This window comes from Anas acuta, chromosome 1 (assembly GCF_963932015.1).
Source record: "Anas acuta chromosome 1, bAnaAcu1.1, whole genome shotgun sequence".
NCBI lineage: Eukaryota > Metazoa > Chordata > Aves > Anseriformes > Anatidae > Anas > Anas acuta.
Window position 1 is genome coordinate 148,976,991 of NC_088979.1, and position 27,996 is coordinate 149,004,986.

Genomic DNA, 27,996 nt, shown 5'->3' on the forward strand with positions numbered 1-27,996 from the left:
AGGGATTCAGTGCCAGCCAGCACATTCCTCAGCTCCTTTCATCCTGCAAGAGGAGAGTGCTTCTGGCTTCTCCAGAAGGGATATTACTGCATTTTGTTCAAATTTAAGCCTGATTTCAAGAGTAATTCTACCACTCACCTTATAGTAATCATTACTCCTTATATTATCATTATTATATTTATGGTCATTACTATCACTAACACCAAAATACCTGTGGAGAAGAGGTTATTAGAGGAAACCTAAGTATCCAGCTTGTCTTTCAGTATCTTGCAGACTGTAAGAACAGGTATGGTAATGAGAAAATCCATGCTGTAAGTGGTGTGGAAAACTTGGTCAAGGCTTTTAAGGGAATGAGAATGCTGTTTATTGTGTGGGAAATAAGAGCTACCTGTTCCAGGTAGAAAAAGTATGAAAACTCTGTGTGTGATGATTCCTTTTTGGTGATGTGGCTACCACCCAGTAGGAATTTGTCTGAGGAAAGGACTGTTGGTTGTGCCTCCCCAAAATTGCTGTTGGTACTCTACAAGAAGTGTCAGGGCTCAGAACAGGTAGGACTGGTATGCTGCTGGATTAGCATGGACGTTCATCACCTCTGCTAATGGCAGATAATCTTCCAGAATATGGTTTGCTCTCACTTTGCCTCAATACTCCATGCCCCACAATGACTTTCTGCTGTATGGGACCCTTATTAGGCCATGGCTGAGTCTGTCCCATGGATTCTGGAAATGGGGAAGCAGCAGAAAGAAAAGTGTAAACCAAAGAGGGAATTTGTAATCAAACAAACAAGCCAAAGGTAGACTGGGGTAGTAGTGGGAATAGAAAGACACATTCTGAACAGAAAAGCTGAAATCAAGGAGCTTAGATCTGATGTGGCAAAAGAAAGGAAGCCAGAAAAGACAATTTTAAGGATGACCCAGATGGAGTATGAGCCTATTATTTTAGTGTACTTCACAATAGCTAATCTTTCTGTGCCAGGTTTTGGCCCCTCTAACAGTTGTCTCTGTGCTGCTCCAGTCATGCAAATCTGCACTAAAGGTGAAATAATGAGCAAGTGAAGCTCAGTGATTGAGCTAGTGATGGCAATACTTGAAGAGGAACCTCCTTTATGTATTTCTGCTTACAAGAGAAAAGGAACTTGCTAGGCAGTGCTAGGCAGCAAAGCCCATCATGCATGCTTGTGCACATCCAACAAAGTTACTGATTTCCCTGTTTGCAGTGGTCATGGGATAGGAAGAACACTGAGCTGAACATCACAGCAACCGTCTCACTCTCAATAGAAGAGAGCACTTTGCAAGGGGAAGGTTTTCTGTGAGTAACCAACACCCAGTTCAACTCTGCTGTTAACAACAAGAAGCTTCTGTGAGTGGGGAACCTTTGCTGGCAATTATTCCAAATTCTATCTCCAAATACTCTTACATAAAGATGAAGGAACAACCATTTTTTCCACACCTTGGCATTGCCCAGATAGCTATCTCCTCCCTTACTCATTCTTCTTATGCTCCAGCTTACTTGAAACGAGAACACGTATCACACACAAAAAGCCTGCAGAAAAACTGCAATGGCTATGGACTCGAGTGCTCAAAAAGTTAGGAAATCCGGGATTAAAGTTACCCAGGCAACGTTTGTGCAGATGGGTTATGATGCAGCCTTCATTTCCAAGTGCACAGACTGTTTCCTCAGGGTGCTCCCTGGCTCCACGGGCAGGAGGGAACCGCTCTGAGGCTGTGAAAGCATCGAAACAGTTCTCTGCATTAGCCCCTGTCTCGTGCGTTAAGGAAAGCAGGTAGCACAGAAGGGTTATTTTTAATATAAATCATTTTCCCAATCCTGTTTGCAGAACAGCCCTGCAAAACAGTGTGTGATGTGCTGCAGGGCAAGGGTAGGAAGGTGTGGGCTCTGGTGGCAGGGTGCAAGTCTTTGGAGCAATGCTACAGCTGGAGCCCCAAAAGGTTGAACCACAGCCGGCTTGCAAAGGGACTAAGAGCTCACAACTGCATCTGGGTTTTGTGCTTGGAATATAAAGTGCTGCAGCATGCTAGGAACTGTAAAAACCCAAGTCCTTGTCATTCTGTATCAGGTACTCCAAATCTTTTGCCTCTACTGTTTTCAGTAGGCAGCCTCTTGTCTACAAGATACACGATACCCACGGCAGTGCTGTGAAAACAAATTTGTTGATGTTTCTGAAGCAGCTAGATATGGTATCTCACTGAAAGCCTTGAACTCAAAGTGGGTTTTAGTAATTCTGCTCTTGGAGCGTGGTTTAAATCCTGTGTACTAAAGACGATCCAGGTCTATCTACTGAGCAGAAGGATAAAACAAAGCATGAGATGCTAATTTGCTAATTGAAGAAAGGAGGCAGGAATCCTGTGAAAGAAACGATCTACCTTGCAGGTCTCACACAAGGGAAATTAAAACTTTAGAAGCAGCCTTTGTAAGGGCCTTTCCTGCAATTGTAGCAGTAGTTCAGAAGTTCTTGTGCTCACGCTATACGTTCACAGTCATCTTTTGTAGCCTACGAGTCCCTGCTGACCTGAAATTTTCTCTACAGATAACATTTTATTGTTTTAACTAATAGTCAGCCATAAACTCAATTAAACCAGAGCAAATCTTGTGTACAGATATCTTGTTTTGGAATAAGTTGTTTATTTGATTTGGCTGCCTTTGGTGTGTTTGTACAGGATTGAATTATGAAATACGAAAGTCTCAAACATCTCCCCTCAACTTTATATTCTACAAACTCTTCTTGATGGCTTACTAGCACATTCCCAAGGAGACAGCAGGTATGTGTGGGAGCTGGAGCGTGTTTGCGATGGTGGCTAATGACCCATCAGATTTATTTCGGAAGCCAACTTCAGTACTGCTTCTGATGTAGCAGCCTTTTAGCCCAGGAAATTTAAAAATAACTATTCTATTTTTATTGTAAGGTAAAAAAGGCTGTAATCAAAACAGTATTTTAAAACTTTTTTTTAATTATTTTTTTTCTTTTAATTTTTTTTAGCACCTTCTCTTAGGTTTCTCCTCCATGTTTACATCGTGGAAGGAAAGGAGCCAGATTCTTTCACCCCCTGAAAGGTTTAACACAGGTTAAAGCCGCAGCTTAGGATTTTTTCTTCAGTAATAACCAGCAAACAAAGCTAAATCCTTTCGCAGAACAACAAATTTAATCGGACAGGCAGCTTTGTACCAGCTTCCGCCAATCCACAGCCCACTGCAGAGGCACAGGCATCTACAGGGCCAAAGCCGGTCCCCAGGGAGGCTGGCAGTGCTCCAGCCCCAGCCTGCCCAGGAGATAAAGCCTCCAGCCTGTTGGGAACACGCAGCAAAGCGTTGGGAAACTATTAGAGGAATGCGTAGTTCAACAAGCCTCTACACAGAAGCCTCTGCTTTGTTTTTCTCTTGAGATAAGATTTCATGTTATGAATTCCCAGGGCTTTCCCTGTTTCACTGGGCAAAGGAATCCTGGCGTAATCCTGTGCCCGAAACAGAGGACAACTCCAAGCCTTGCCACCTGAGATACCTGCAACCACCTGGCAGTGCATCAGGGAAGAGCTTTGTAAAGCAGGGACCAGTCACCCTGCTGCACCAAGAGAGCTGACAGCAGCTTACGCGGCCCCATCCATGCTGACTTGGGGCTACCTGCGCTGGGTGTTACCGGCAGCGTAGCTGTGGCAGCTCTGAGCTCAGGCTACAAAACCTGCCTGGTCCCTGGGGCAGCGTGCTGGCTAATGGCTCACCCTGAACTCCATGCCTACGGTTATCAGCACACGCATGAGATAGCTTAGAGCTAGTACGAGCTTGCCTGCGTGACCCGCTGACTGGCCTCCGATTACAATGTCGCTATATGCTTAGCCCCTACGCCCCCTCCTGCGCTGGTTCTTTTGACAGGCCACTAAATACACATAACACATTTTTGAGAGGAAGGAATAACCCCCTCCCTTCTCCACTCAGAAGCTAAATGGAGAAAAGCTTTGTTCAAACACAAGTGCACGAAAGGCTTCAAAGTAATTTTCTTGAAAATGGCTGGGAATAATTTCTTTCTTTGCCTCAGAGCTGCTTTTTCTTACTTTTTTTTTTTTTTTATGTAAATACTTACAACAATGTCTAATTGTCAAAAAAAATGTAAGCTATTTCTTAGTGGGATTCTAGTCTGCCCATTTCTACATTCCAAACTTTTGTCTTTAAAGCCGAGGTCTTGACTAAATTATATAGCTCGACATTTAGCTAGGTACTACCTCTCCAGAACGAGCCTGTTGGGACTGAGAAGCATTCTTGTTAAAAGCCTAAAATAAAATAATCTCTTCCAAATGACTTATTCTTGGCTCTGGCAACTAATTGTGTGTATATGCCCTAAGTTATATTAATGTGGAAGTAAGAGATCACAGGGAGCTTGTAGTGCTGGACGCGTTACTCACACATTAAGCCTATGGCCATGACATCACTGCCCTTGCTCTGGGCTCCAGCGATGGCGTAGCCAAAAAAGTGTAACAGAACACGCCGCATTGTTCCTCTCAGCTGCTGGGGCCATGTTGACTCTGTGAATCACGCTCAGCAGGCAGAGATGATACATCCCGTCATTAGTGTTACTAATGCCCCGGTCTGCGGAGGGAATTTCGCCTGCCCTAAGAAAACAGAGAGGGGGCAGTAAAGCTTGGGAATGGGTCAGAAGCTCGTTGGCATCTCTCAGCCTGAGTTCATTCACCTGCAGCACGGATACAACACTAGGATCTTAAATTGTTATAAACAGGATTGTCTTGAGGCATATATAGGATATGTAAGGATATATAGAATATCCTTATCCTTTTGGTGAGATGCCGAGGCTGACCACAAGACACAAAAAACTTGAATACGAGTTTTCCTTTCTCTCCTTTTTGACCTGCCAGCAAGGAGACCCAGAAGGGTTAAGTGCTAGAAAGGAAGGACTGCTCTGCTGGCCTCTGTTGGAGAGAAAAGGAGCTGAAAAAGCCTCGAGGTAGGTCTAATACCCACAAATTTAATTTTTACCTGTTATCACACGTGGGAGGATTTGTGTAAGATACAAAAATAATGTCATCATAAAAATGAGGATAATATGAATTTTGGTGGTAGCCCCAAACCATTGGCTGTGCTGACTGTTTCTAGAGCAGGGAGAAGCAATGGTCTGCTGTAGCGGTGCTTCAGCAAGCACTGAGAGCGAGCTTTGCTAAGTACCTCTTAGGAAAGGGATCCTGGTGGATGCCTGTTATTTTATGTTCCTTTGTTCTTTTTCTCCAAAACAGCGCTGTTCTGCTAAGCTATTTATTATTTGGAAGCAAGAAAGTAGAGCTCTGTGAATACTCAGTTTAATTTTCTCAGGTGGGGAGTGGGAACACAAAATTATGTTTATTGGTGACCTTTAGAAATTGAACTCTGCCTTTGCTGCTGCCAGTCAAGGTCTGGCTGAAAAGGCATGCTCTTTGCTTCCTTCATTTTTTCTCTTTCCCCTCTCTTACACACTTGATGCAGGGGTGAGGAAACTGGCTTATTGTTTTGTCTGAGTTCTTTGCAGATTTGGTGAGTCTCTAGGGAAAGTCTGCATGAGGAACCGTTGGGAGCTTGGTACCACAAAACTGGGGCTTCGATTTATATTTTCGTGATAAAGATAGATAAAGAGACTGAAGGTCTGACAGCGTAGCAATTTTTTTACTGCTAAGCGGAGCCTGAATTCTTGCCTGCATCTCACCACGTGTGGGTTGCGGTATGTGAAGGTGTGTAGGAGCCAGACAGAAAATAACTCACGTGAGTTCCAGCACAAGTCTAAGCACTGCAACCTGGTCTTTGGTACAGGTCATATGTGCTGGAGGAGCTCAGCCCTGTCCACACAGTGCTCCCCAGCCAGGGCACGAGGCCTCACTGGTCTCAAAACTGCCAGCACTGCCCCACTCACACAATAACCAGCGTTAAGGGACGAGATCCCTTACAAAGCCTGGCCCAGTGACCTGACTCAGAGAGGGCCGTGGGGTGTTTGGGGCTGTGGCAGTGCCATGCCCCAGCCAAGGCTGCCCAGCTTCCAGGCCGAGCAGGCGGCCGTCCCTGCCCTGCTGCTGCCCTGCCCGGCCTCGCCCTGCCTGAGGGCCTGCCGCAGCGCTGCCTCCAGCCCCCTGCTTCACCCTCATCTTATTCACACAGACTTCAATTTATCCCCATGCTGTTCCATTCACACGGACTTGATCTGGTGCCACACTCCTCTATCCCTGCTGGAAGAAAATGTCAAGGCCCCTTTTGCCTCACTTTTCTTGCTGGATCTCCTTAAGCGAGGTTATTAAGGTGTCTTTGACTTTGTGAGTTGCCCCTTCAGAATGGCGTGTCCTGCTGCTTTCCCACAGAGGGGAAGGCTCCATGTGCGAGATGCTGCAGAGAGCTCCTGCCTCCACCCAAAATCTTGTTTTTCAGAGTGACGCACACCCTGCTCTGCTGTTACTTAATGTAAGTGAAGTCACTGCTTTCCTCCCCTTCAAGCTGCTCCACCCTCAATCAGGAGGTCTGCTTCTCCACCCTTTGGCAAAGCAGCTGTTTGGGGGTGGAGGTGAGTTTAGGGGTGGTGTTGACCACCCTCTCTCTTGGAGGGGAGAAAAAAAAAGTCTAGTCCTGTCAGAGGGCTGCCCCAGCGCTGGGAACAGGCCCGACAGCCTTCCCCCCTTCATGCCTGTGTGTGCTTCATGCCAGCACAATCATGATGGGTCTGTGGGGTTTGTGAGTCTGTGGGGTCTGGCGTAGGACACAACAAAGAGCATGAGTGCACTGGCTGCTCTTTATCTGCCTTTTTTTGCCCTGGGGGGAAGACTTCTCTGACCCCCCCGCCCTGCTGCTGTGGCAGGTAGGAAGAGGAAAGAGAAGTTTGGGTGTTTAAGTGGTGTGATGTGGGGCTTGGTGCTCTGCTCTGCCCAGGGTTTGCTGACAAAACAGCGGGAAGGAGGAGAGCCTGTAGGAGCAGCCGCACCATTTTGCCTTCCCTCCATCAGCAGCGTGAGTGCAAGTCGCCCAGAAGCTGCCCAAACACACGCCAGCACCTAATAGTCCCCTGCGGACCATCTGCCAAACGTGCCTGGAACACAATGCGGCGTAGCCACTCATCCTTCCTACCCTTGACATGCCCTTCCCTGAATGCTGGTGGCTATTTTGGCTGGCTGCTTGCTGGAGCCTTGAATGCTTTGGAGACACCGCAGGCAGGGGAGGGAGGCCTGGTATGCGTTCTCCTTCCTTGGAGAGGAGAGTGTTGACAGCTGGGGACACAACATCACGGGGAAGGCTTTTGGGGAATGCCTTCACTCCAAGAGGTGGTACGTCCCCGCAGAACCTCCCCGTTTAAAAGGGGAAGTCTGCGAGTGTTGACAAAAGAAAGCACGTCGTGCGAGGAAGGACAAATATCGTGCAGGAAACCTGTCAAAGCAGGGGAGCCAAACTTTTCAGCTGGTTCATGCAGAGCGTGACAACTGGTGGGCACCCCTTCCATACACAGACAGATTGGAGGGGACAGAGCACAAAAACAGGAGGTCTGGCAAGCAAGGCAGCAGCTGGTCCTGTGGTCAGGGCGGCTGGCTGGCCTGGCTTTGAAGGATTGTGCCTTCACCTGCCTTGGAACAAACACGGTTTTCCTCCAGCTCTGCTGGCACTGAATGAGGAGCTCTCTGTGTATATAGTTACCTTTCTGCCACCTCCTGCTTCAGCTGCTTCATACCAGCTCCTGGCTTCTGTTCCGCTGTGCTATGATAATTTATTCACCAACCTCTGCTTTCCCCCCTTCTCACCATTTCCTGGCTGAAACAGCTTCTAGCTTTGCTGTGATAACTCAGCTGCTTTACGACTATTCAATCCAAAATAATTAACTCAAAAATGAAGTGGTAAACAGGAGCTAGGAGTCCCACTAACCTCATTCGTTTATATGGAGGTAGCACCCCGCTCAAATGCTAGCATCCCCTTTGTGCCAGGTGCTACACAAGAAAGAACAAAAAGGCCCTTTCCCAGAGGGAGACATCTCTCAAAATCACATGAATGATTTTCATATTAGACGAGACAGACAGAGTGCACAGAAATAATGAGCTAATACTAGTTAATGCCAATGGTCTAGGACTTCAGCTTTGCCATTGTTACAGAGCTAGCATTCCTGGGTCAGAGAAACCGTATTTTTGGGAAGGCTCAGTGGAAATGGTTTTGGGACTGTACCAAGGTCCTCCCATGATTCCAGTTTTCTTAGTCTTTAGCCTCAAAGGAATTTGCAGCTGGCTCAGGCAGAGCTAGAAATCCCCACAGGAAGGGTTTTGTTGATACTCAGACTTTGGAGGACAGTGAGCTTGTCTGTAAAGGGCAACGCATATAGCTGGCCACATCCACGGCACCACACCCGTGGCTCCTCCAAAGTGGCTAGAGTTTCAAGGACTCACATGACCGGGTCCATCCGTCCAGGGATTATTAGGAAAACCTGTAGGTTGTGCGTGGGAGGGAGGCTTCCCCCCTTTCATTCCTTTGGCTTGGACAGGATTCATCACGTTCTGAAAGTGAAACAAGCTGCCCACTTTGCTCTTCAAAATGGAGAGGATCTTCAGGCATCTGCAGAGCTCGCAGGGAGTCTGTGGGAAGCCAGAGCCAACCTGAGATGCCCCCTGCACCCCTACACGTGCTCCGCTTGCTGCCGGGCTTCTCCGAGCAGCCTGGCCGTGCTACACCTCTGCTACCAGCGATGCTTGCTACGATTGCCAGTGGCTGGGTCTCTGTAGAGTGGAAAATAGCTCCTTGTGCAGCACAACCACACCTGGGAAAAACCGGCGGGGCATGGAGAAGAGCCGTGGGCAGCCAGCTCCCTAGGTCTGGTTTTCATGCAGACAGACTGCTGCTTCCTGCCAGCTCCAGGCAGTCTCGTCCAAGAAGTCCTCGTCAGCCTCTTGTTTCCAGTCCAACGCCAAACCAGGGCAACCTGCCCAGCTAATAACAGAAATCTGCCCCCTGTCAGCTCAAGGACTAGTGCTCTCCGGTCCTTGAGGGCAATAATAACTGCCTTCTGCTGCCAGTCAGCTTCCCAGGACCGAGGTCTTTTAAGGATTCCTCACCTGACTCAAAGCTTTCTTAAATCTGTCTAGTGAAAATAAGGGTCCCGAGCTGATATCCAGGCCCTGGACTTTGTTTTCTTATACAGGCAGGTTCTCTTCCAGATCCCTTAGGGGTTCATAGGCCCTTGTACTGTCCCCAGTCACACAGATATATCACTCTGAGCAAATACTTTGAGCCCGCAGAGAATCCTCTGCAGATTTGTATGGGTAAGAGGAGGGGAGATGAGGGAATGAAGTCACAAGAGATTTAGGGGAAGGCACAGACCCACCTGTTGCTTCAAGTTTATGGCTAAATTTGGTTGAGATGAATCATCCCAAACCTTTTACCTTCTTTCCGTGTCCTGTAGTGCCTCCGGACATCAGATTCATCACAGACTGTAGGGCAAATGTTATGGGTGGGAGAACATTGGCAGCACATCAGCGCAGGAGTGCCAAGCAGGTAAGACTCAGACTTCTGTGAACATCACGCCTACGGTATGAACACCGCACACAGCAAGCTCATTCACTCCTGGCATCGCAGCTTTATTGCTGCTGTGTTCGTTTTGAACCCTCTCTAATGTGTACTCTGTGCCCTTTGGCAGGGACGCACTCTGCCTGTTACTCATGAGCACAGTGCTTGGGACAATGTGGTTTTGGTTTTCCTCCAGGAGAGCAGTGCTAGTAAGGAATGAAAGCACGTCTGTCATAGTCTGCATAGGAAAGGCAGTGTCCATGGGATGATAATATCTTCGGTGGTTACCATAAAGTTTTCAAAAATAAGTCATTCCTCTCATATGGTTCTTAAAAAAACACACACAGACCTGGTATGCTAAGAACTCGCAAAATGAACGTATCTCCCTTATTTGGAAAAAAAACACAAATTGTGCTACCAGTTTCCTGATCCCACTTCATTTTTGATATTTGACCTGCAGATTAGAGGTTTTCATGTCATCTGTCAGCCCACAGAGAGTATCCCAAGGTTCAGTGTGTGTGAGAGATTGGAAAGGGACATTAGGAACAGGCCAGCCACAAACAGCTAAAATGAGCTCTGAGAACTGGATTTGCTGAGGTCTCTGAGGAAAAGAGACAGAAAATGGTTGTTTGCTAAACTCCCACTTGCTCTGCTGCCTCTGAGGACTGCTGGCTCACATCCCTGCTATTCTAGAGGATTTCCCCCACCCGTTTTGCTCTTTTGTAACTCCAGTCCAGTGTGACATGGGATTGCTGCTCCAGCAGCAAGCTGCTGACTACAAACAGGAAACGGGGCCTATTTGGAGCTCGGACTCGCTGATAACACGGACATCACACCCACGTGCAGACAGGGATGCTTCTCACATATGGCAATGATCAGCAGCTGCCCCTTTTCTCTCCTTCCCTCTTCCCCAAAAGGGCTTACAAAGCCCTAGAGGGGTCCTATCTTGAGCTTGAAGCAGTCTGTAGAAAGCACGGCAGCGTGAGGCCTCGGGTATCATAGAACTTGATTTCTTGCACAATTCTTTGAGAGTCTCCGAGGCCAGTAAATTTGAGACTGTAAATCTCCACATGACCAGTGCATATGGCCCTTGAATATGGTATGGAGTGAATTACAGAGAGAGAGCCTATCTTCTGCGGAATCTGATTAAAGGAGTCCTTTGAGAATGATCCCTTCCACGCAGCCATAGGCATGGCTTTACAAGCTGCCCTCCCTCCTCCTTTTCACTAATGCCTGATGGAATATTTTATTTTCTGGCACTAGCATCTCCCTCCTCCTCTGAGGACTTGTCTCAGGATAGAACTGAGTGGCTCTATCTGCCTTCAGACTATATTTTCAAAGAAAAAAAAAGCGTAATCACATTGGTACTAGTGGAAACACATTGGGGGAGTAGAAGGCATTGTCGAAGTTGAGGAGCTGGGTTCTGTCTCTGCAGGGAGGAGAAGGAAATGCTCTCGTGTTCACTGGGAATAAGATTTTGCTTCCTCCAGCCAACTCTCCGTGGTGCTATTTGCTTACAGCCATGCACAGCTAACGCTATACTACCCCCCTAGGCTAAGTCACTATTGACATTATATATGATGTTCATTGGTGAAGATTTATTCCGGATGGGGAAAGCAATTTCAGATGAAGTAAAAATTCCCCTTTCTAGCATGCTCCTTCCTGTTCCGTGAGACAGGTCTGTGCTCTTTGTGCTGCTGCTGCTTTGGCAAAATAAATTCCTTGAAACAAAAGTGACTATGGATCATATGGATTTTTTTTTTTTTCTTTTTTCCCAGCAGTAGATCATTTTGTTTGAGCAGTGGGAGAGAGAATTACACTGCTGTGGAAGGTACACCTTCCACTGCTATGCAGTGAGATATGAGACCAGATTAGTGTCTTCTGTTATACCCATACTAAGGATTTATCCACACTGAGCAGGTCTCCATCCCTCCTTCCCTGTTATACTCACTCAGATGGCAAGTGAACTTGAACTGAGAACCTTTCTGTGCACTGCAGAACCTTTTCACTCAGCACGTTCCTCCCAGTCCTCAGCTAGGTGTCTAGGGAGAGCTCTTCCTCCCTGGCTGGTGCGGTGCGAGCTCATTTTCCTCTTTCAGCCGGCTTTAAGCATTGCTTACAATCACTGCTGCAGGTACTGGGAGATGGGAAGAATGTGGGGCAGTCCCTCAGCCACCGGTCTGCCACAGGTCTTGCTCAGGGCACGTGTTCATGCAGTGTACGTGAGCCGTACATACAATATGGATTCACATCTGTACATTCAACACTTCCCTGCTTCCTGCCTGCTCTGCATGGCTGTCATCACTGCCTCTGATATGCATTTGAAGTCCTTCTTTCTGGGCAGTCTCAGTGGGGTGCAAGGACATTCATCCATACTGCATGCCTCCCCTTCAGAAGAGCACTGACCCGCCCTGTGTGCTACCTGTTGCTCTTGCTACAAACCGTGTTAAAATCAGTTGAACTATGCCAGTATAGGATGCCTTTTTTTTTTTTTTTGAGCTTCTGCTAGTAACGTGTGAGATCATAGCCGTATCCCCATGCTCCCTGGTAAAGGTTCTTGCATTCAGTGTGAAGGAAAAACGGAGGAAGTTTGCTCTGTTCCTCTTCCTTTGGCGTCACCTCCAGTTGTGCTGCGTCTGGTTACAGATTAACTCATCCTCCACAATACCCATTACCAATCAGAACAGAATGGAAACAAGGGCACTTGGCTGAATGGGCAGAGAAAGGCACGACTGAGGGGTAACTCAAGTCCATGCAGATTAAAGGAAAAGGGAAGAGGGACTGTACATTTTCCCCTCTATATTCAGTGGAGAAAGAATACAACTTTCACACATCTGTGCTGAATCAGCCACTGATCTGCTCTCTGCTGACGTTAATCCACGAGGTGTGGAACTCGCCCTGCAGCCATGAAAGGGTCCTTTGATGCAGGCGTTCCTCATCACTCAGGAAGAGTGAGACAATGAACAAATGACAGGACCCTCCTCGCTCCCAACTGCAGACCTACCATCGCCTCACCTTTTGTCTCCCACTGTAAGCCGCGATTTATGGAGAAAAATTCCAGAAGAGTGAGGAAACACAAGTGCTGCCTTTTGCTCCAGAGAAGATAGAAATCTGTCCTTGAGGTCAGAAATCCTCCAGCTTCTAGTGCCTTCTAGGCCGGGAGCTTGTGTGAAAGGGCCCTGCTCTAACTGAGGCAGCCAATTGCTGTTACAACACAGCAGAAATTTGGGAATACAGAAACAAAAGCATTGAAAAAGTGGATTTGGATTTAAAAAAAAAAAATCCTGTGCTGAGGCAGCCATCTCTGCTGGGATCTCCACACAGAGGAACTGCTTCTCACTTTTGACACCTGCCTGGTGACATGCAGGGCAGGAATCGCCAAGTTTGTTCCCTGCTGGGACACGGCCCTCGTATTAAGAGACCATTCCTGCAATGAACACCTTTGTTTGCAGTTTCAGGTGAGAAGCTGGGAACAGCTGGACTGTGGGGATCAAGTAACTGGCTTATTTTTGCAGGAGGTTTTTGCAAGTTATGCAGGAGAGGCAAGACTGTAAACTTTTCCTGCAGCTGCACCTGTTGTGTGGGTGGAGAGAAGGCCCTTCCTTCAGACGTGACGGTGTCTCCAGGCTCATCAGTGAAATAAAAAGAGGGATGCCAGCTCCCTTGTGCTCCTCTTCCTGCCTTTCAAAAGTATGATGTTTTCAGAGGATTTGAACAAGCTCTATAAAACCAGTGGCACATCCTGGGGACCAGCAGGCCTACTGGGCCTCCGAAGGCTGTTGAGAGGCAGAGAGGTGAGGAGAGAAGGATCTGTTTGCACAGCCTGCCAAAAAGGTCTTGTGCTTCAGTCCAGTCACCTCCCATGCCAAGACGACTGGATTCAGCTCCCCTGTTCCTCCATGGCTGATCATCCTTGGAGAAGCCAGGCCAACCCTTGAGAGATGAGGGCTGCAGTGGCTTCCCCCACACCACTTCCCAGTCGCCGTCAACGGCAAAAATGGAAAAACAGGAAAATGAAATTCTGGACTGTACCAGGAGGGTGAAAAGCTACAAGGTACTCCCGTATCCCCACCACGCAGAGCAAACCCCAGCAGAGGGATGGGATCATGAGTGAGAGACTTGCCAGTCTGCCAGGCTGTCTGCCTGCTAAATATTGGGGAGTTATTTGGACCTCCACAAATGCATTAAGCAACTGCAGTGGCCAGTACTCAGATGCAAACCCTCTCCCATGGAAACTCCTTCTTCCTCAAGCTCACCTCCCAAGCCTCCACAGAGAGACTGTCTCATTCAAGTTACGCTGAGAGAAACGTCAGACCTCGCTTACAGCCATGAATCTACAGCTCATGAACTCTGCTGGCCACAGTGCCACAGAGCTGCCTTAAAGCTCTCTTAAAAATGTGAGGCATTCCAGTCATTTTAATTACCGTGCATTGCATAAGCCAGAAAACAGTTCATACAAAGGAACAACAGAAAAGTGATTTTCGGTCACTTTGGCTCTCCTCTCTACTTAGTGCCAGCCTCCAAAGCTCTGGGAACACCAGCTCTTATTACCATTTGAAGCACTCCGTCTATTTGCAATCTCTTTGTTCAGTCACTTAAAGCTATTGATGCAGTTTAGAAGGGTTTAAAAAGAAAAACAAAACTTCAATTTGGAAATGGCTACAGCAGCCATGAAAGCAAAGCAAGAGAAATGGAAAGTAAAAAAAAAAAAAACCACAACACACAACTTATTATAAACAAAAATGAGAGAAAATTAATTGCTTGGAATGAGGCACAGGCAGGTGAAGCCAAGCAAATCACGTCCCGTCCCCTGACTCTGTCAGACCATCTAATCACAGCTTCCTGGCTTGAACCCTTTGGCCCTGCTCCAGAAATGCACTTAAGCTTATATTTTAACTTTGCGCATGTAAATGGTCGTGTTGACTTCAGTGGAGCATCTTCGGGATAGAACTGTTAGAGCTGGGGAAGGTTAATGGCGTATCTCTAACTGAAAGCTTGGGAGTGGGATAGAGCGTTACCTGTGTCTGGCTTCCAGACAGGAAGGTGACATAATTCTTTGCAGCCACTGAGAAAGAGATCAAATAAAACATTTTCGTATGTATATATAGAATCAAAGACATTTCTGAAGAAAAAGCCTTCTTGTTTTAAGTAGCAGATGAAGTCCATTGATACAATAGAGGAGTTAATAGATTTTTTTCCCCCCCCAACCTTTTTTATACTCATAAATCATAGCAAATAGGAAAATTTTAAATAAAACAGCCTTCTCAAAGAAAAGTGTCAGAAAAAAACACCACAGGCTTTCTGAGAGAGAAACAGATAATCGGGAAACAAGAGAACATTTTGTTAATGCAATGCACAACCGCCTCAGAGTTGCCTGTGACATGGTGTGGGTGTGCTGTCAAAGAGGACATCAGGTGGCTCCGAAAAGCACCAGTCCTTTCCAACCCGCTAGACAAAAGCAGAAAAACAAGGACATCCCCTAGAGGGTGTGAGGCTGAACTGGTGGAAAAGATATGAGGATCATCAACTTCAAGAAAAGGTTTTAGGATAAGACAGGACTTCGGAGTAACTTGGCAGCTGCACACTGAAATGCTGGTGGCAGGGCTCCATGCTCATGAATCAAGTCAAGTTGCTGCGGAAAAGTTAAAATGGAAAAATGCCCATACTTCAGAAGCATTTAAAATTAATGTATTTGTTCATCAAGGTGGCAGGACTGTTGCGACTACGGGCCGAAGCCTCCTGCCTTCATTCATGAACTGAGCTTGCTCAGTTTAAGCCAGCTGAGGTCTGTGATGAGCTGGGGTGTTTTCAGCTGCTACATGTGTCAGGGTTTTTTCCTTTGGTGGTGGTAGTAGTGTGTGTGTGTGTCCTTCTTTTGTTCATTCGTTTGTTCCTCTTTTTTCTTCTTTTTTTTTTTTTTTTTTCTTCTGGCCAGCGGTTCCTGTAGTTTGATTAAGCCCTTCTGTACAAATTAGATTCAGATGCTTTTGTCAGTTCAGAAGCAGCTTTCTGCCAGTGTCTGGCATCCCTCACGTTTCGTTGTGAAAGGTGATCAGAAGGGAAGAGGATCTGCCTTTAGTTCATTTACAGAAGCACCTCGTGCCTCTTGAAGGACTCAGTCACTGCACCTAGCTCTGGGATGGTTTTTTCCAGCCACAAACAGGACTTGTGGAAGGGAAACGGTGTTAGTTATGCTCCTGGTGTAAACTGCAGTATCTGTGGAAGCAGAAAGTAGCTCTCTCTCCCGAAACATAACCAAGACACCCAGCTTAACACCGCTCCTTTTGCAAAGACAGGGTTCTTCAGATACTGCGAGGAACCTGGCTCCATCCGGACGAAATGCGAACATCTCTTGCAGCGCAGTGCCCCCTAGCACTGCCTCTACACATTCGTGCAGGATTGAGGGGAGAAGGCCACTTTGCTCAGCCAACAACACCTGCAGGACACGGCTTTCCCTGGGAATTTTCACACCAGCTATTGACCCAGCCCAGTCAGGCTTAGCTCGTGGGATCCGACAAGATCACAGCGTGACGTGGTGTGGCTGCCCAGTAAAGCAGAGAGATCCTTAATTGTGTTCAACAGTGTGCTCTCGGGGGTGGACTGAAATAACGTGGATTTCTTTATTTGGTGACATAAATCAAATGTGAACTCTAATTTTCTCATATGAAGATCAAGGTCTTTATTTTCTCTTTCTTTCTCTGTTACGTTTTCTATGGCCATATAAGGCTTAAAGTTTCATCTAGCCAAAGGAGCTGAATGCTAGTTTATTTTATTTTTATTTTTTTCCCCTTGCAGTTTCTCCCACGCAGAGAACAGGGATTCAGATGGAGTTCTTTCAGTTCCTTCATGACGTTTTATGTTACTTTGACCCTATATCAATTTTTCAAAATATAAATAAACAATCAGAACTCCTTCCTGCCTCTTCCAGAGTGCATTTCACTGGTGGGTCTCAAAGTGGAGAGGCTAATATTGAATGTCTAATAGATATTGTCAGAGGATGATATGTAATACCTCTATTTACAGATGATAAAATGAATGTGCAGGCAGGTAAAATGATTTAACGGGCCTCACAGCAGGCCACAGGCCAGACCGAGTTTTCCTGAGTACTATCTGTGATTTACAAAAACAAAGCAGTCTGGTTTCTGTGGATGAAGTGTACCCTCTAAGTGGCAAATAACTGCTGTTATGATCGCATGGTATACAGTGCTACTGAACTGTTATTATCGCACAGTATCCTGCATCCCAGCTACTACAGAGAAGTCAATCTCTTTGAAATAGAATATCTAGGTGTCAGAAAAGCAGCCAAATCTGCCAAATCCTTACTGACCGAACACAGGTGCTACTACTCCTGCCATGCAGGTACTGCTGCTACAATGCATTTTGAATTTTCTGGGTCACATCTCAAACTGTGGCAGAGAAGACACGCAGCCAGCCTGCACATCATCCCTTCCAAGCAGATGTGCCCTGCTGCTGGGTCAGACTGCAGCACTCCTTTTCAGCCCGGCAAGTAATTGCAGATTACTTCTCTGGGTTATATTTGAAAAGTGAACCAGTTCCTGTCATCAGCACAAACTCGGTGTTACTTGAACAAGCTCGGTTGGTCTCGCTGTAAACAAGCTACATCCATGCCTGAAGGGCCCTGTGTAACTTCCAGCCCCCTTCCTTTTCCCTTCTCAGAAATGAAGACGACTGAAGGGTTTGTTCTTCAGTCTCCTCTGAACATGTCCTGTGTCTTGTATTATAGCCACTCTTGGCATTTACACAACACCCATCGTCTTCAAAGTTTGGTACAAAGTATTCAGCTCGTTAGCCCTCGGAACACACAGGAAAGGTGTGATTATAGAAATGAAGAAACCTTCTCAGAGAAGCAACTGGGCCAGGTGCTGCTGGGGTTGTGATTATAATCTCATTGTGTGAGGGCCAAAGTCTCCCTTATTTACACAGTGTCAGGTTATGGAATAACTGAGCTGCTCTCAGATACTGATCTGAGATGTTGATAGATCAGGTGTATCATGATGGTGGCGATATCAAACCTTTTTAGAACAACAAAGAAAAAATGAAAGTACCGGGCACACCTCATTTTTCTCCCGTTGTTACTCCACTGAGGTCAGTGGGGTTGTTCCTTGTTTACACCCAGTAAAATGGAAATGACAGTCCAATCTGACAGATTCAGCTTCAGCTGCAGTACCTCCAGCAGACAGCCCAAATATCTAGGGAGTTTTTCGCAGAGGGGTTCTCATATTGCGGTTTGAAGCCAAATGATTCTGACAGTGACGTACCTAAATCTAAAGCCTTGTTTAATGTCCTGCCTCATACATACTTATATGACCCATTATCACCTCCGCACCACCTGATTTTTTTTTCAGTGCTCACTAACAGACATTCCTGTGAAGCTCCATCACCATTATCCCCATTACATGGATTGGGATTTGAAGCACGGCAAGATGAAGCTGCCACACAGGTTGGCTGTGTCACAGCGAGGAGAGGAACCTGCATTTTCCTCCGATTGCTTTGCAACCTTGATCACTGCTAGCAACACCCATCACGACGCTTTTGTACACCTATGCTCCAAATAAAGACCTGTGTTTCCATAAGACTGGAGGTTTTAATTTTATGGGGATGGCATGATTCAAGAAGAGGTGTAGGCAGGCTGTGCTTCACCCAGATGGAGAAGAATTGTAAATCTAAAGACTTAGCTGACTATTTAGAAATTTAGGACAGCTGGTCCCCGGCCTTTAATACCAGCATAATTTATAACTAGACATGCTTAAGTCTTGTAAACCCCATGGAAAGTACTCTGACATTATATATACTGGTTTGATACCGTGATTAATCGCCCCTCGGTCCCCTCTGCAGGATAATGAGGATGCCTGTATCCTGCAGCTGGCAATCTCCTTCGTCGCAGCCCCGGCTCTACTATAACATTTACATTTCTACAGCTGATAGAAATTTACTGTTCCGAAAGGGGATAAGGGAAAACAAAACAAACGGGACTTCTCTGTAAATTCTGCTGAAGCCGCTCTGCTAAAATACACGCTGAGATGAAATGTTGGGAGCACCCGGGTAGATGTGACCGGCGACTGGAAAGTCACTGACTGAAAGTCCTGAGGAGGGGAAGAGAAGGGGAGTGGGTGGTGGCAGAAGGAGCATTCGAGATTTTTTTTTTTTGAGCATTGGATGAAAATACGAAGATGAAATTCTGGCTAAGGTCTCGTCCTTCTCCTCCACCCGCTGCCTGCTGAGAGGGGAAAAGCAGCAACGCGCAGTGCTCCCCTTGCGTTTTCGAGGAGTAGCCCTGTAGGGTACTACCCCCTTTCACCTAAAAAATCGCTTTATAACCAGCCGAGGGGAGGGAACAGCCCGAGTTTTATAAGCAAACCCCGGAGGGCTTCGGGGGCGCCTCTGCCCGCCCTGCGGGCTGCCACCCTGAGGGGAGGCAAATCCCCAGAGGGGGCGGGGGGACCAGAGCCGTGCGGGCAGTGTCGGGGTCTCTCAGTAGACCCAGGGATGGGGCACAACGAAGTTTCTGTGGGACGGGGACACGACTTGGCGGGCTTCCCCTCAGGGCGGCCAGCGGCGCAGGTAACCGCCCGCCCCAACGGCCCCGCACTATTCCCTATAAGGCGCTGAAGCGGCGGCCCTCGGCCCCGCCCATCCCGCCGGCCGCTCCCGCCGATGAGGTAATGCGGGGGCTCCCATTGGCCGGCGGCGGGGCGGCTATAACTCGGCGCCGCGCTGCACCGCACCGCGGCGTGCACCGAGCACCGTGCACCGAGCAGCAGCAAGCAGCAAGCAGCAGGAGTGTGCAGCGAGCAGCAGCGTGCAGCACCCGTGCATCGCCTTGCACCCGTGCATCGCCTTGCACCGCGCTCTCGGGCTTGCACCGTCCCAGCGAGCAGGGGCACCGTGCAAAGGGAGGCTGCTAGCAAAAGGGAGGCTCCTGCCCTCTCGATTCCGCACAAGCCAAGGGGTGAACCCCCGGGGGGCATCATGACGGCATGGCTCGGCTTCCTCGCCCTGGCTCTCTGCAGCTGGAGCCTGCAGGACGCCGTGGTGGAGGCTTGCACTTGCGTCCCCATCCACCCGCAGGATGCTTTCTGCAACTCCGACATCGGTGAGTGCCGACCACGGAGCCTCCTCGGGTTTTTGGGGGGAGAGGCGAAGCCCCGGGGCTCAGTCCCTGGCCCGAAATGGGGCGGTGGGCTCGAAATGGGGCGGGGGGGAGCTGTTGGGGTGAGCCCTGGGGGCTGCATGCGAGAGGAGTTGGTGGTGTCCCCAGGGCACCCGGCGAGCAGGGTGCATGGGTGAGGGTTTCTGGCACCTCCACAGGTGGTTTGAGTGGTGTGAAGGGTGCTGGAGGGCTGCGCAGTGCTGGTACCCACACCTCGCTGATGCCACAGTCTGCAAAGAAACCCCCCCGGTAGGTGCTACGGGAGTCCGACAGGACATCGGTGCCCACTGTGGCGGGGTACCCGTTGTCACAAGCCCTGCCAGTGGCTTTAAAGTTGGCCAAACTTGCTAGGAAAATCATTCTCCCTCCTGCCTTTAACTCCTCTGTACCAAAACAGCGGCTGTGTGCGGTTATCCGTGTCTGGTCTCTATGGAGCGGCTGCTCCCGAGTGCCAGAAAAAGCCACTGCAGGTCCAGCTTCCCTCGCTGATGGGAGCCTGGAAAATAGTTATAAAATAGCTTTAAACTGGGGAAGCCTTCCAGGAAACTGCGCTGTTCAAAGCTCTGCTTGTTACCACCTCTTCTCTAGCCTGGATCAACAAGCGTGCCACCGACGTGCCGCTGCCAGGAGCTTGTCCTTGCAGTGAAAGTAAGGCTGGGAAACCATTTTTGCACAGCTGAAGCTGCACACAGCGTGTGGCCTTCGTTTGCTGCGTTTGGGGAGCAGGTCTGCTTTCCTGCTCTGCTCAGGTCATGTTGGAGCAGCTTGCGGGCTGTTTTCAGTTCAGTTTTAAGAAAGCTGGTGTTAAATAAGTTGTTGTTGTGAACAGACCCTGATGCCGGTGTATTTCTGCCAGATGGGTAAATGTCTAGGAGAAGAGCAAACTGCAAAGTTTCACATGGCAGCGCTCCTAAACTTCAGGGCGTGAAGTTTTCCTGTTTATTGCTCTGCCTCTGATGGAGTTCAAAGTCATGTCCGTCACCTCCCCGCTCTCTGCCCTGCAGTCTTCCTTGTATCTCGTACCTCGGCTTTGCTCGGGGATGTGGCAGCTCTCAGGCTGATGCCAGGGGGATCGTCGTGCCTTCAGGCATCCTGCTAATGCAGAGAAGCACGCAGGGAAAGAGCAGCTTGAGCTGGAAGGTGACTTACATGCATGTTGGGTTAAGACCGTGGTTCTGTATGAAAGACTGAAGCAAAATCCTGTGCTGGAACGTGCTAAATTTGCTAGAACTGTCTGGAAAATGTGATGCTCCTGCAGGCTGATTTTTAGCAAACACTGTCAAGGTTGTTTTTTTTTTTTTTTTTAATGGCAAAAAACACGCTAAGGCTTTCTGGCTGTGGCGGAGTTCACCATCTCCATGGGAATTGAGGGCAGGGTGCTGGTGTGGCCGTGGGACGGACGAAACCGCGCGCTGCGTTATAAAACACGACGAGGGGAAGAAAGGGACTTGGCAGCGAGTTTTTACCGCTCTTGAAACTCCTGACAAAATACCAGCTCCGAGGGGAGGAGTCAGTGCAGTAAGGGCTGGAGCAGAAGAGCTTTTTAAAATAGCTCCTAAACAATACGAGAAATTAACTAGCTAGGTGGCAGCCTAGGAGAGGCTTTTCATCGTCCAGAAGCACTGAATGCTGAAGGAGAAGGATTTTAATATAGCACTAATGTAAACTCTCGCTGTTGGTCTTTCGTGCCTAGCCAGTGAAGTCCTGCTCTCAAGTTTATTCCCTTCCCCTTTAATCTCACGTCACCACACATTTAATTTTTGATCATCCTCCAGCTCAGTTCTGATGCAGCCTCCCAGCTCGGCAGTCATTAGAAGGTTTTAATCTTTGCAGAAACAGATGCTCGAATAAACCTATTGGAAAACACATGCGAGATGTGCGTCCTGTGGACGTGAAGGTTGTGGTTTTGTAAAGCGAGCCTGGAGGACATACACCGCAGTTTTATTTTCTTCCTTTAAAAAATCAAAAAGGAGAATCTCCTGCTAGACTGGTCACAAGGGTCTTTTCACTCAGCTTGAGTGTTCCGCACCATGAGTCGAGCAAAAGTGAAGAGGTGTGTCTCCTCTGGCCCTTTGAGGTCAGTCAATAATAAAATTTGCTTTTTTAACTCTTGGCTTTCTTTCTTTAACTGGATCAATAAGTGCCAGAACAGGCAGTACAATAATTAGACAAACAGCAACTGCTATGACATGCCATCTGAACTTTGCTTCCTCCCCTCCCACCCCCTGCCTACGACCCCTTCCAGATGTGAATATTTTTCTTTTGTTTGAATTAAGAGACCTTTTGAAAGAACAGACACCAGGCATGCTTTGTTCCATTGTGACAAAGCTGTGACATTTCCAGCTGGACATAGCTGACATGAAAAGGGCTTGTTTGTCCCTTTTTTGCAGGAGCAGCAGGAACTTTTAAGCTTGGCTGCTGAGTGTTGCATTCACAGGTCTGGAAAAACACCTCCTGCCTGAATTTCCCCCCTACCTCTCCTTCAAAAAAAAAGGAAAAGCAAAGTATGTGAAATCACTGGTTGGATTTTGACAAACCAATCTGCAAACGATAAAGAAAGTACTTTGTCCACTCCACACCTATTTCCCTTTCATCTTGCGCATATACTTCAGAAAAGAGCCGTGGCACTATGAGCTGTCTCTTACCTAAGTTCAAAGGAGCCCGAAATAACATTCTTTTCTATAGGTTGGGTTGGGGGAAGAAATGTCTATTTCAGCAAGGGTACCTGTAAGAGGCGCCCCTCTCCTTACTCTTGGTTAAGTTGGAGTTGGCAAGCTTTGGGGAGATGGAGACAAGCTCTTAGAGTCCCTCGGTGTGAGGGGAGCCATCCATCCCTCCATCCTGACATGCCATGAGCTGAGTTACAAACATCTGCAGTGGCTAGCCTCCTTTCAACTGGGAGTGTGATAGGAGAAAAGCACGGGTCAGGAGAGGAGGAAGATCAGAAGTTTGTGTAGCCCAAAGTCTAAGGTCCTAATTGAAAACCAGCCCTTTTTCTTCCATGGCTTTTTTTTGACTTCACCATTCCACCTTTTTAATAGAAGACTAGAAGGAAGAAGAAGAACCAGAACAATTTGATCAGACATGAGATCTTAAAGATGAAGTCTTTCCCTTGATGCGCGTGTGTATGGACTCTGGTGAGGTCACATAGGTCACATGTGTTGCCTTATCCATTAAGGCAGACACGTAAGGTTTTGGATTTACCACTTAGAAGTTTAAATTAAAGGTTGAAAGAAAGCTACTTCAATTAATTTTAATACAAATCCTTCGAGCTGAGATGAATTTCAAACAAATTTATGGATTACATGCCACGATAATGGTTGCAAGAGCGCTATATCAACTTAAAAATTGTACTTTTGTTGGGGAAATAATGGTGTAGTTTCATTTTTAGACTGGACTTCCCTTGAAGGCATTTTAGAAACATGAGATCTGAGAAGTCCCTCTGTGATATTATTTTTTTTTAAAGTAAATTCCATTTCAAATGGGAAGAAGTTGAGGAGATTGGTTTAACTTTTATGAAATTCCCATCTCCATGGTGAGAAATGGCATTCCTTGTGCCTGGTCATGCCTTCTGACAGAAAGATCACCATTCTGAACTGAATTGTGCTATGAAGTAGAAATAGAAGTTGCTATTTGTTATTTTTATTGGATATTTACAATTAAAGTAGAGCCAAATCCTGCTCTGCTTTCTCAGAGTAAAGAGATCACCTTATGGGATCTGGAGTTTGTCACTTCTCCAAATGCATTTATTGAAAAAAAAAATGTGGTGAGAATTACTGTTTGGAAGATGTAGTGCAGAATGTTATATAAGGCTCCTTCGGTGTCTTGTTACCATTGCATGTGCTTACTCCAGATTTCCTGCAGGAAGTAACTCCACCAAGACCTCTGAGCCAGCAGAGAGCCAGATGTTCTAACCTTGGGTCTTAGAGCTCCTTGCTTTATGAAGATGCTTTTTTATTTCTGATTTTCTTTGGTTTCCCACCTGTTTTGGAGAGCTCCCTACCTGGTAATGCTACTCTAATGTTCCTGGGAAGAAGCAGGCTGGTGGGAATGAAATTACGTCCAGCTACACGCACTACTAGCATTTTTTAGCTTAGCAAAGGTTTTCACCTGTGATGGGGAAAGGTCTGCTTTGGTTATTCAGGATGTCTGGACTTGACCATAGAAGAGGCACAAGGTAGCAGATTCATTCTCAGCTTTGTCTGTGGACTTCACATTTTCCAAGACCTCGCCTTTCAGGGTCTCTTAGATATAACAACCGTACTGGTATCTGATGAAATGGATCTTTGCACTCAAGTGTAATCCTGCTAACAGTCATGGTGGGACCAAGAGTCTTTAGTAGGAGCACTTGGTGAGTCACCTTGGCCTTAATTGGATGCTGAAGCTAAGATGAAAACTTATTTTTTTCCTGTAGCAGTATTGTCTGAGGTTGTATTTCTTTTTCCTCACAGCTCCAGTACCATGTGGTGCTCTTATGTAGCCCAACCAAGCATGCATCACTGAGAAAAGGAGCCCGTTTGGTCTGTGCAGGAGGTCTTCTCATTAAATGAAGCTCCCACTGTATGCTCCGGATGGAAGTTCATAAGAGCTAGTAAACCTGAGAGGGCAGCTTGGTGTGAGTTAGCAGGCAGGGCCAGGCATGCTGTGCTTGTCAGCTCTGAGCCAAACCAAGCTGAGGGCCTCATTTCAGTCCTAATAATGTCTGGGATGCACGTGCTTGAGTTTCATTTTAGTGATGAGGTTTTTGTTGTTCAAGATGAGGAGGCTTTTGCTTGGATGTGCTGCATATTACTCTAGACTTTCAGGGTATGGCTCTCCTCTTTCATGTACTTGAAAGTACTTCAAGTGCCTGCGTACTTGAGTCCCAGAGGAGGGAGACATGCTGCTGGGGCTTTATTAAAACCCAGAAATCTTCCTGTAAAGTGGTACCAGAAGGAGCATACCGAAGTTGTCTGTGTGCTGCCCACTGGTGACTGCTACCAGTGTTATTTCACCGTAGCGGGGTAAGTGCTTCTTTAAAGCCCGAGTTAAACTGGACTTGCTTTGGAATATCTTAGAAAAAGTGTTAACCAATGTCCTGATTCCTGTGCTTGTCTACTGGGAGAGTGAATAAACATGAGGCATATGAATTTCAAATTTCTGCTGTTTGAAAGCATTACGCTGGTACTGGGTCTGAGGTAGAAGAGACCAAGGTGAGTTAAATAGTTTTACACCCTCTTACACCAGATCTAAATCTGGCTCAGTTATCAATAGGGAAAGAGAACACTGGACCAGCATCATAATTTAAGTAAAGCAGGTGTAGTGCCACTGGTCTCAGCAGCATTTCAGTGGCTTTTATCAGAGTTGAGTTGACAGTTTCAAGTTTCCAAGAGGAATGCTACAAACACCAAAGTGCTTGAAACTGTATTTAAAAAAAGCAGTTAACCTTCTCCTGTAATGTGAAGTAGTTCCCTTGAGTGACCAGAGTGAAGATTTAGTAGATTAGCTGACAATGTCTAATAACATAAAAATGCATGTTGTTTTACACAACCCTGATTATTCTATTTATTCAACGTTTCTGCCAGCTAAAAACGATTCTGTGAGCCTTTTGGAAGCAAGATAGAAGTCTCTTGAGTTTCGTGCTGGTAAAACAAATGTTGACTATGAATAGTCCAAATTCCTGCTCATGTTTATACAAGACCTTTCCAAAGGGCAATTTCAGCCCTTAGAAACAGAATACAGACAATAAAACAATATAAATAGCAGAGAGATGCATCGGCAAAAATCATCATCAGACCTCATCAAATAGCAGCAGCAGTTTGCTTGAGATGTAGAATATCATTTTTTATTGAAGAAAGGAAGGAATTGATGTGGGGTATCCTGGGGACTGAAATCCACTGGGAACCAACAGAGAGCAGTTCTTGGGGAGGCTGTTTTCAGCTTGGGGTAAAGGTCTTGGATTGGACTAGTGGAGAACTGGTGGTCTGTGTCAGTGGACTCAGGTCTGAGAAAGTCCAGCTTTGTTGCTGGGTGGGGAAGAGGGTGATGACACCAATAGGCTCAGTCAGAAACCTGTAATGGGAAAGGTATTTAGGAGCTAAAGAAGCTGCAAAGACCCATCAAAGAATGGTCCTGGAGTATGAGAGAAGGGTTACTGGAGAAAGGAGTGATGCTGTATGGAAATATTGCTGAAGAACTAGTTACAGGCTGGTCTAGTGAAGAAGAATCATTAGCTGGGGTGTGTGATAGGCCACCCTACCTGAAACTGGGGCAAGCCCAAGGTGGATCTGTGCCATCCAGGGAAGTGAAATGGGTACTGTGGCTTCAGTAAAAAGATGGGCAGTACAACCCTCATAAAAAAAAACCAAAAAAACAACAGTATTCTACTGATTGTTCTCTAACAGCCTGTAGCATGTTTGTTTCTGACTGGCGATCAAGGCTTAGGCTTTGAAAAGCCTCCATTTAGAGGAATGCACAGTTCCTTCAAATAGCCCTTCAAGAAGTGCACATTGCAGGGCTGTGTGTGCAAGAAGTAGTTTTGCTTTTTTTAAATTTTTTTTTAATTCCCCCATGGAATTTATAAGGAAAATACAGTATAGCTTGAAAATGATGCAGATTCCACATCAGGAGAGGCAAATGAAATTAAGCCAAACACAATATGTTGTCTAAAAGTACTTTTCATATACATGAAGTAGTAGCCTGACTCTGTGCAGACAGGAGATGCTGGGTGAGCATGCGAATGGCAGAGCTGTCATTGTGCAGTACCTATTGGTTATTGACAAAAATACACACAAAAAACAATCATTGTCCTTAGTTATGCAGCCACTTCAGCAACAGATGGGTATTGTAGCCCTGCTGTTTCTCAAAAACTTGAAACTGGTTTATATGGGAGGTAAAGACAGGTATATGAAAAATTCCAAGGATGAAAAAAGACCCTGTTAAAATTTTCGCTTCTTACTTCCTTGACTTTGACATGTAAAGGACCAGGTTTCTCCTGGCCTGCATGATCACTGGTACTTCAGCAAAGTGGATATAAATTGCACTGCATTTGCACAACGCTTGCACAGATAGCAACAGCTGCACCAGGTGCAACAGTGTGAAGGTAACACATTATTATTTCTTGCTCCCTGGTGATTCATTTAAAAAAAAATAATAAAATAATCCTACAACAGCGCATTGGAAACAGGAGTACTTCTATTCCACAGGGCCATGTTCAAACTGACCCAAGCTCCTGCTGGCCTGGGCTGAAAGACATGAATTTTAATTCCCTTGTGCTATATTGTAATTACAGCACTGGGACTTCAACATCTGTTTCCCTTTCTCAGTGTTTCTCTCCATGTCGGGTGTTGCTGCAGTGCAGCCCCCAGGGAGGCCTGCTGGCATTATGTTAGTCTCTTAATTTTCTATAGAAGAGCACTGGAGCATTTGCTCAGACAACAAGTTCAATCCCTCATGCTCAGTGAATACATGAACAAGCAAAAAATCTTGCTCCTCTGGGGTTTAATCAGCCCTCTCAAATTTCTGGTGTCAGCTGTAAATAGGAAGCTCTTCCCCTAGCGAGCAGGTTTTTGGTCTCCAAACAGTTAAAATACTTAGAGGAGGGGAAAAAAGTGCTTGCTTGTACCAAGACAGGAAAACCTCAGAATGGAAAACTTCCACTTGACTTTGAAAGACAGGAAATAGCTGGTGCTGGAGAGGCAACAGGTAGAGGAGGAGAGATCTGGAGGATGTCTGAACAAGACCAGCTATTCCCCTGACGCTTCTCCTTCAGCCCCGCGTCCTCTTGGGGAAGGTGTTCCAGGCTGGCCGTGCTTTTCCGAGCCCTTTTTACGCTTTCCAAACACCCGCCCCGGTTTCCTACTTCCTGCCTTGTCTGACACCGCTATAAATATCCTGCCTGCCTTTCATCGGGCTGGAGGCACACACACGCTGCAGATTAAAGGGGTTTGAGGTGGCAGCACGCAGCGGCCTGCAGGCCAGCCCTTGTCGAATGTGGGGCTGCTGGGTCCCCCGCTTTGGATTCCTGTTGGAAAATGGAGGGAGTCCTTCAGGACTGAAGCGGCCTCCCTGTTTATCGTGCTCACCGCTGGGCTGGGATACAAAGCCCTGCTTCCAAGTGAACAGTTTCCTCCAGTAAATAATAAACTGCACATGGCCCAGAGCTAAAAGCTGAGGAGTTTCTGGTATTTGGGAAGAAGGGAGGGTGGGGACGAGAGGTTGGAGAAGGAACAGGAGACGCTGGTTGAGGGACCGCGCTACATGGAAAAGTACAGCAGTTGCAGTAACATGTACCTAAAGTGCCCTGGTGAAGAGGATCAGTCCAACAGGAAATAAAA

General features: G+C 46.9%; 2 protein-coding genes and 1 long non-coding RNA gene across 6 annotated transcripts in view; 2 read left to right on the forward strand and 1 right to left on the reverse strand.

Annotated features, from left to right (window-relative positions):
• Positions 1-18,635, forward strand: part of LOC137846787 (uncharacterized) — a 66,521-nt gene extending 47,886 nt beyond the window's left edge. For 2 of the 3 annotated variants that reach the window (XR_011090650.1, XR_011090648.1), the window contains exons 2-3: positions 9,407-9,498; positions 17,877-18,635. This is a non-coding gene — a long non-coding RNA (uncharacterized lncRNA). Of the gene's footprint in view, positions 1-235; positions 2,781-9,406; positions 9,499-17,876 lie in introns of those variants that run through there. The other variant, XR_011090651.1, reaches the window with a different exon arrangement.
• SYN3 (synapsin III) overlaps positions 1-27,996 on the reverse strand; it is a 190,697-nt gene that overhangs the window by 66,909 nt on the left and 95,792 nt on the right. The gene's annotated exons all lie outside the window — the stretch shown is intronic.
• The window catches only part of TIMP3 (TIMP metallopeptidase inhibitor 3), a 37,258-nt gene continuing 28,458 nt past the window's right edge, over positions 19,197-27,996 (forward strand). Inside the window, exon 1 of the mRNA XM_068664893.1 lies at positions 19,197-19,624. Within this exon, the coding sequence (XP_068520994.1) occupies positions 19,501-19,624 (124 nt within the window). The 5' untranslated portion in view covers positions 19,197-19,500. The remainder of the gene's footprint in view (positions 19,625-27,996) is intronic.